Genomic DNA, 9,298 nt, shown 5'->3' with positions numbered 1-9,298 from the left:
GGACCCCCCCCCGCCCCGCTCTGAGCTCGACCCATTGTGTTGCCCCCACGTGATTTTTTTTTTTTTTTTTTTTTGTTCCTGCCGACAAGACTGAACCTGTGGAGCTTCAGATGGTTGAACAAGTGACTGAACCTTGTCCTACCTCATTTGAGAAACACAAAATGGGGAAATGCACTGGGCCTGGCTGTACAGCCCCCTCACCCCCAACACCACCCTGTAACCCCCCCCAACCCTCCACCCCACCCACCCCCACCGAAGACATGAAGGAACATATTGCGTTGGAATTTCCCTAATTTAAAGACTTAAAGACCAGGTGGAACCAAATAAAAACACTACGAATGGACTTCCCATTCCCTTTTCTTACCTTTCCAGAGGATGATTGCTGTTTTTTTGTTTTTTTTCTGACTGTACCCCCCTCAACACTGCTCCCCCCTGCTGCAGCCTGTGGCTACAGGAACGCCTCCATGTTCCCCAAAGAGCTATCACAGAGACCAGTTCCAGATGTTTCTGAAACCAGCTCAGGCCTGCGCTGGTGTAAAGCAGGAGAAGGTGGGGGGATCGCTCTTTCTGGAGGACCACTTACAACCAAGGACAGCATCACAGCAACGCTATGTACTTACTGCCTGCAACAAGTCAAGCTCTTACTGCTCCCCTTTTCTGTGTTGAGTCATGTGTTTTGTCCCAGTGCCCCCTCGAGGCAAGCGCTAATTACAGGATCCATAACCTCTGCCTTGCTGCTGCTCTGTGAGCAGCTCTGAGCAGTTTGTTTTATGTGTCTTAGACCAAAATGAGGATCTTACAAAGAGGTTAGAAGTTACGTACTAACACTGGCTACAGACTAAAAGTAGAGTGCATGTAGAATGTTGCTAGAAAGAGCGATAGGACGTGTAGCCACCTTAAAGGGAAACGAGTGAAGAAAAATTTGACGGCATGTTTGAGGTCAAATGGAAATGGTTGCAGAGTGGTTTTGAAAGTTACTGAATGTAAGAAAGAAAGAAGAGGAGGGTGGGAGGATGGGAGGGAGGAATGCGCATAGAAAATGTTTATAGGATTAGGAAAGCAGAGCTGGGACAGAGCGGGGTGGTAGCAGGGTTTGAGGGGGCATGAGGCATGTGACTAGAGGTATGTTAAATGCCATGTAGATTCTAGCGGCCTGATTCTGAGGCTGCAGCTGTGACAAAACGCATCAGACTCAACACACACACACACACACACATGTAAACTATCTGTGTTGTTTTTTTTTCCATTTTCTTTACCCTCACATTTAATGAAGATATGTGGAAGCCCCTCCCAGAGACACAAGAAGGCTTTGTGGATAAGATTTCAGTTAGAACGGTCCATAGCTTGAGTTAGTGAGAGGTGGGGGGTGGTAGGTGGGGAGTGTAACAAGAGTTTGTGTTGCAGAGAGAAACTCTAAACCTGGAAGTAAAGCCTGTTATTTAGTTGCAACATGATGTGAAAGACCACGTTCCGATGTGGCTCTGAAAGCTTCCTATCAGAAAATATTTATTCTGTCTTTCTTTTTCTCCTTTATTTATTTTCCAAATCAGCACTCTCCCATGACCTTCGTAGTGTTACTGGTCCACAGGAAGGTCGAGGGTTGTTTTAGTGACTTGGCAGAGCTGAGAACTGTCACAGTGAGATTTTATAACTATGCCATTTTTAGGTGGTTTAAATACAGTATGTTAGGTTTTTCTGACATGAACGTTGTCCGAGCCACGATGTAAAGGGTTCATATGAAGTTAAATGTTATGGTAGGATAGGGGTTAACATAATGCAGCATTATGGGTAATGCAGTTTGGGACTTCAGAGGCATTAAATCACATTGTTAAGCATTAAACCAAATAGTAAAACCCTCCTTTAAAAGAATAATACCCCAGATTAAAGCCTGTTAGCAGGGCAGAGGTGGTTGATATGTGTCATACGTCTCTATGGGTGTCACGGCCACCAACTGAGATTCACTGTGAGTCATGAGGACTTTGGTTTGGAGGGCCGAAGGCCCCCGGAGCACCACAGTTTGCTCGCTGCCTCCGCCGGTGTTGGCACAGCAGACGGGGCTGCTGGCCTCCAAACCGAGAGGGTGGCGATGTGAGTTGGCATTCCTCGCGCATGCCCGTCCTACAAGTGCCAATAAGCCTTGCCTTTGTGTGTGTGTGCATGTGTGTGTGTATGTGTGTGTGTGTTTGTATGCCACCATTCCTCCTGTTTTGACCTGAGATGACCCTCGTGCTGTCAGATACTCACACATGCACAAGGTACCCTGTTTTTTTGTTTTTTTTTGTAACTTTGTACACAAACCATTCCAGCTGTCATCGCTCATTGTTTTGTTTCTGTTTCCATTTCTACATGTGTAACCCTCTGTGCCCGAACCTGTAGCTCTTGAATGCACCGTTTTGTTATCTTTTTTTTTTTTTAGTCTAGTTTTCATTGTTCTTCATGGTGATGGTCTAAAAACTGTGAAGAGACAGTGACTGATCCATCAGCACCAAGAGAATAAAAAGGAAAGATTGTGTGGAAGACACTGTGGTCCTCATTTGTGTTCGCTGTGGGAAAACACACAATTGTTTGCTTGTCCCCCCCCATCATCCCTTGCTCTCACACTGTAACTCATTGGCTGGAGACAAAGACGTGTCTTAAGTCACAGCTACTGAAAATCCTGCGGACGTCACGGTATGAACCAAAGCAGCTGTTGGTTTACAGCCTGAGAAGATTCACTGACAGTGTTTAAATAAAGACTTTTATTCTGAAATTTCTACTGTTTAAACTATTTCCTGTAAATGGCTATGTTCCTCCTTTTCCCTGTCTGTATGTAGGCATGTTAAAACCACCTCAGAGTTTCAGCCTATACATCTGGAATAATGTCCACGGCTGACCCACTTCTTCTTCCCCCCCCCCATCCCCCCTCATTCTTTTTCTTCCTCGCCCTCCAGCTAGCTCACTTCCTCTGGACCGCTACAGCAACTGGTTGTGCGCACTGAAACGTGCCGCCCCCCCCCCCGTATTTCCTTTCCTTTTGACAGAGGAAACCAAACCCAGAGAGGCTGACTGACTGGCCTGCCTGCCTGCCTGCCTGGATGGATGGATGGATGGATGGATGGATGGGGACGCAGTGCAGTGTCCTCCTCCCTTGCTCTGTACAGACTGTCAGGCTGCATGTTCCTTCTTGCCACCCGACAGTTCCTGCGTGTTTCTTCCTCCTGTCTCCTGTCTGTCATGACTGCGTTGTGTTCAGGGTCTCTCCTCACACATTGTGAGCATAGCAGAGATCCTCAGAGCTGCCTGCTCATGTCTAACTTTACTGCCTGCTGCCTAGAGTGGGCTTCTTTCTCTTCCCCCCTCCCTCCTCCCCTTCAACTCATGCTCTGGAGTTGAGGGGGTTGACCAATTGCCAGCAGCTGTTGCTCATTTCACAATGGTCCCGCCCATACAGTGCTGAGGCTGGCAGTGCAACCGCTCCACACTAGATGAGCAGCAGAGCTCTCCTAACTTAGAGGAGTATGCTGATATTATTACACCACGGTGAAGGAAAGAGATCACAGAGCAACAAGGATATTCTGCTGGTGAGAGGACACCGGTTTTTCTTTCTTTAATGTTCCTGGTTCACATTTGAAGAGTTTTCTGTGTCTGTTAGACGAGGACAGAGACACGCAATAGAGGAGACCTGACTAAAGGAAGAGAGATTGAGTCATGGTTTGTCACAACGTGATGCATGTATGCTTTGTTTTGCCTCATGTTTTGCCCTGAGAAGTTATTTCTGACATTTACTTACAGTAGAAATCTCTTGGAAAGCTTGAATTTAGTTTTTGTTGGAGTTTTCCTGTTGTGTGTGTGTGTGTGTGTGTGTGTGTGCGTGTGTTTGTTATCAGAGATATGAGAGCTGAGTTTATTACTAGATCACTGCAACACATTTTTTCCGTTTCCTACTTACAGCCTCAGCCAGAGCACCTTCTCACACCAGACTGGGAAACTGTATCTCTCACACTGTCATCAGTGCTGTTGTTCTTTCTCCTGATTCACCCGCTCATTTAGCGACTTACCTCTGAGGATTTGTTGGATTTGAGAAACAGCTCGAGGCTTGACTCGATAGAAGTTGAGAAAGCAGATTTCAGCGGCCTCGCCTCAGGCTCTGTTTGTGACACTACTTAACAAAGAGGTGAGAAGTGTCGAGGGGAGGTGCTCAGTGGTATGCTAATGCCTTCAGCTTCTAGATCTCCAGGGTCTCGCAGTGTTCAGTTGACCTCAACAGACGGGGCCACATAGATGTTTCCTGTAAGATAATGTTTCTGGCTTCCTGTTTTTGCTGACTTTAGATTTTTATTTTTACCGGTCAGTTTGAGAGGATGGGCCTAAATGTTCAGCTTCTCTCTGCTGTGTGACTCTTTTCCATTCAGTTGTGTGGAGTCTGTTTCTTCAAGAACAGTGAGAGCAAAGAGGAGATAGTAAGAATAGGGTGTGAAAGGATGTGAAGATTGTGACCCAGCACTTTGTGTGCTTCATTAAAAAGGGATTATTTGGGATTCTGTTGACGCTGAAAGATAAAGTTTCCCCTTCCATGCTGCCCCCCGCCCCCCCGCCCCGAGTCTTTGCCCTTGTTCCAACTCTCTTTCTATCTCCCTCCCACTGTAGCTGTGTTGAGAGAAGCCCAGAGTGGAGCCCAGATCCTGTTGTGGGCTAATTAAATCCCCCCCACCATCACCGACACCCCCTGCCTTCCCTCCTCTGGTGGACCAGAAAAACACAGAACTCTGAGCGGGACAGCGTCCCCGCCTGCCTCCTCATGCTCCTTCAGGTGGAGCGGAGGGCTGGGCCAGCACACTCAGCCTGCCGGCCGGGGTCACGCACTCCGTGACGGGGATGGCGTTCCAGAGGAGGCTGGTTCTTGGCGTGTTGACGGTCTGCTCCCTGCTGTGTGTCTACATCCTGTGTGTGAACCTGCAGGGGCCTCAGTCCTGGTCCTTAGTGCCTGTGGGACGCTTCCATGTCTTCACACAGGGGAGGAGCAGGTGAGTGAAGGGACAACACCTGCACTGATTTTCAGGTGTTCATGCAAACAGGACACTGAGGAAGTATGAGGACAGAGACATGTTCTCCTTTTGTTGTTGCTCTGTGGGACAGTGGACATGAAACAATAACTGAGGTTTAAGAAATGATTCACATTTAATCAGAAGAACACGTCAGTTTAATGTAGTTCCTTAAATTTTAGGACAGTTCAGTAGAACAGTGATCTGAAACATACAATAAGGCAACCAGATGATAAGTCACATGGTCTAAATTCCGCTGATCATGCATTTCACTTGCTGAAGACCAGAGTGGAACTGGCTGCAGCACAAGGTCATCAGGTTGAATACAAGAGAGTTCAAGTAGGAACTGAATCTGAATATCAAATATTATTTAAAAGCAGAAGAATTACTCAGACTATCTCTTACTTAAAAGTATCTCACTTTACTCCATGTGTTGTGTGATTATAGATCAGGTCTAGGTTCTATATTAATAATGTGAAAGTATCAAAGCCTCAGTCCACAGAGAAATGCACACAGCCTGTATTCAGAAACTGAGCCTTAAAACCAGCCGTCAGGACTTCTGTGACTTTGTGATGTCACAACAAAGCATTCACTGCTCTCAGCCTGCCTTCAAGCCCCGCCCACCTGGACCCATCATCCTTGCAGGATTTGGTTTCTCTGAGTGTTTACCTGAAATCTGCTGTATTTTTATTAGATCGCTCAGAAAACAGTTAGCCAATCAGAAAAGAGGAACAGAGCCTCCTCTCTTCTGATTGGCTCACCGACCTGTTGTTACTAGAGCTCCAGAGAGAAGCCTGAGAGAGGAGATGTAAAAGTACACTGAGATGGTTTTTAGTCCTTAAAACGACAAATATAAATATATTTTAAATAAACGTAAAAGTATTGTTACAACTAAAAGTCCTGCTTTCAAAATTTAATTAGAAGAAAAGTATTATCAGCAAAATTTACTTAAAGTATAACAAGTTCTTGTTGGGCAGAGAAGCCACTGTAGATTTTATGCAACATATTGTATAAGTGAGTAATCATAATCTACAAAGTAACTAGTAACTCTAGTTTTCAGGTAAATGTAGGAATAAAAAAGTACAATATTTGCCTCCAAAATGTAGACGTCTGAAGTAAAATAAAATCAAAACACTAATGTTCAAGTTCCTGAACATGGTACTTCAGTACAGTACATGAGTAAATGTACTTGGCTCTATGTAGTTCTTGTATAAATTTGAGAAATTTGTGAAATTCAGATTTTAAAAAAAGTAATAGCTGAAGCAGTTCTACTCTCTAGTATTATTCAAGCTCCATATTTGCCTTTCCATGCAATTCTGTACTAAATCAGCACCAAGTCAGATACATTGGAGCTCTCAGTAGTCACACATGTGAACAGCACGGTTAGTTATGGTAACTAATTAACTCACTTTGCCTTGTAAACATCTACTCTCCATGCCTCCACTTTGTAACGCAGGCCGTCAGATAAAATCTGGAGTCTCCAATTCCAAATTTAGATGCATTTTCTCAGATTAGACGAACCTCTTCCAGACACAGAAGACTTTACACAAACTGTGCTCACAGGCTGAGTTCCTCCTGAGAGAGGTAAATGGACTCTGACATGTAAAATTACTGGAGTGACCTATTACATCTTACATCTTAACTTTTTCCACTTACTTCAACTCTCTGCCGCCTAAACTCCAGCGACTGTCTAAAAATGGCTCCACTTCCTTCTCTGTTAATCCAAGGAGACTGTAAACACCCTGAGAGTGAAGCTGAGTGTCATTCTTTCTTTTAAAATTCAATGTGTTACAGTACAGAGCCAGTACAACAATACAAACTGTCACTGTCCAAAGACTCTTTATATGGCGTTCCATATGTTTCCTAAACCATAGCCAGAGCAGAGCATGCAATTTCATCCAGAACATAAACCAGGTCAGCTTTAGCAGTAAAATGGTTAAACTTTTAGATCATGAGTGGTATGAAAAGTTCTGTGGGTTTTTTGTAAGCAGCACTTATCCCCCCCCCTCTAGTTATATCATTGTGGTTTTAACAAAGGAGCCACACAGTGCTCCGGCTGCACAGCCCAGAGTTATTTCACTGGAGGTGGTCTCTTACACACGTATGTGAAATGTAAGCTTTGTTATTAACGGGCAGCGCTCCAGCTTTAAAAGCCAGCAGCTCCAGATAAGATGCATTAAGTCGGGGTGGGGGGGTGGGGGTGGTGGAAAAGATGGCTGTTTTTCAAAGGCCTGTTTCAGACACTGAATGGCAGCTGAAGTCTGGAGCTCACAGGTCTTTCATTTTAAAAGCTGTTCTTTAATCTGAACGCCTGGGTAAAAATAACCATGTACGTATCCTCCCCACTTTCCTGCTGCAGCTGCTTTTGATCTACGATACCTCACATTTTAATGAACACTGAAGCCTTTTGCAAAGTCAAAGTAAAATCACCTTTTTTCTTTTTAAATCAAATTAACATTTTCAGATTGAAGGGGCTTTTTCTGACATGACCCTGTTGACTGTGATTGAAATAAAGGTACATTATACTGAAGTAATTTACAAATAATTCAGACTTTAAAGTTTATTAGCTCAGAGTTTTTTAAACACCTTTCAAATATCTGGAAATCTCCAGGTCAGAAAAAATTTTAGTGAACCTAAGTTGGTCAATGTATTTATTGATGCATCTCGGATAACGATACAATCCAAAACTCCAAGATCTACAGTAACTACAGGAACTACAGCACGGCCTATGTCAAACAGATATGGGAGGAAGAATTGGGCCTGTAGAAATAAAGGAAAACTAGACTCGGACTGAGACCACCAGTTCCAGGTCTCTGAGAAAGTTCATGATATTTTCTGACTCTAAAATTGAAATTTATTCAAAGAGGTTATCAGGGACAAAATGAATGCTGGAGACAGTGTAGATTAAAAAAATTGATCACATGCTCTGTTCTTGCCCTTTAATTTTTTCATATTTGAAAGAGATTGTCAAAGAAATAATGATTTTTTTGTAATAGAAAATTGATTGCTCTTACATAGACCTGAGCAAAACCTCAGACGAATATTTAATAGTCAAGCAACAAAAGAAAAGATTGAAATCTTTTTGAATTGTAACTTTTTAGTGGCAAAAAATAATTAAAATGGAAACAAATGAATAACTACTACCTCCTGGGGGAATCAACCAAATAATAATGTTTTTCTCTTCAATTCAGTAGTCCACAAAACAAAACCTATTTAATATCTTATTCAAAAAATAATAATAATAGATTAATAATAATACATAGAACAAAAAAAGATAATGTACAGTGTGTGTGAGTGTGCGTGTATACATATATATATATAATAAAATGTTGCAACAGAATTTAATGAATGTAGGCTAGTTTAATTCCACTTTATTTTATCCTCCTCTCTTTATCCTCCTCTCTTCTTTTAAAAGAAGTAAACACTGAGCTTTCATATGAAGTGACACATAATATTTCTTCATTGAAAGTCAAAGATCTGTTAGGACACACAAAATGGTCCCAAAGAGACAGAAAACAACCACAAAGAGACAGAAAATACACAAACAGTCGTTTGTAGTTGTTTTGTGTCAGGTGGTCTTGTAAGGGAAGGGGTGAGGGGCCTTTTACCTGTCGGTGCCCAGGGGCCCACGTTCATATCATCCCTGAATACACTGTGCATCTGCTGTACATGCACAGCAACACACTGGGTTTACCAGGGGCTAATTAAGTCAACAGGAAGTAGAAATGCAGAAGTTAAAAAGTTTTGTTTTTAATGCAAGAGAAAACACACTTTCACCTTCAGTTTCTGTCTCTTGCATCTCTGTACCAACATAAACAAATGACCCCACTACAGTTTGACAACAAATATTAACTCAAGGTCCACTTACTTATTTTTCTGAAACAATAAAAGAAAACAAAAAAAGCAGAAAATTCCATCCAACGTCTAATTTTGACTAATTTATGTAGAAAATTCTCTCCTATGTGTCTGTCTGTTAACAATTGATTTTTAGATTGATATAATAAAATTATGATTAATATATTCTTAAAATGATAGTTCAGTATTTTGGGAATGCTCTTACTCGCTTTTCTTGCATAGATGTAAGAGCAGCCAGTTAGCTTAGCTTAGCATAAAGACCATAACACACCAGCACCTCTAGCTCACTCATTAAGTCTCAGGCATTATCTCACAATGTTTTTGTGCGAATTAAACATATGAGACATAATGTATATATATATATATATATATATATATATATAAAATATACAGTGTTTTATCCCTCACAAAAACACGCGCAC

The 9,298-nt window shown here is 42.5% G+C and overlaps 1 protein-coding gene across 2 annotated transcripts in view; it reads left to right on the top strand.

Moving 5' to 3' along the window:
- The first annotated feature begins 3,450 nt into the window (after positions 1-3,450).
- LOC111219706 (alpha-N-acetylgalactosaminide alpha-2,6-sialyltransferase 2-like) overlaps positions 3,451-9,298 on the top strand; it is a 15,617-nt gene continuing 9,769 nt past the window's right edge. Inside the window, exons 1-3 of one of the 2 annotated variants that reach the window (XM_022742433.1) lie at positions 3,451-3,560; positions 3,931-4,153; positions 4,627-5,003. In XM_022742433.1, the coding sequence (XP_022598154.1) occupies positions 4,855-5,003 (149 nt within the window). In that variant the 5' untranslated portion in view covers positions 3,451-3,560; positions 3,931-4,153; positions 4,627-4,854. The remainder of the gene's footprint in view (positions 3,561-3,930; positions 4,154-4,626; positions 5,004-9,298) is intronic. The other variant, XM_022742434.1, reaches the window with a different exon arrangement.

Source organism: Seriola dumerili, unplaced genomic scaffold (genome assembly GCF_002260705.1).
Source record: "Seriola dumerili isolate Sdu_G_001 unplaced genomic scaffold, Sdu_1.0 BDQW01000068.1, whole genome shotgun sequence".
Classification (NCBI taxonomy): Eukaryota; Metazoa; Chordata; class Actinopteri; order Carangiformes; family Carangidae; genus Seriola; species Seriola dumerili.
Note: the sequence above shows the minus strand (reverse complement) of the source record. Positions and strands in the feature narration are given on the sequence as shown.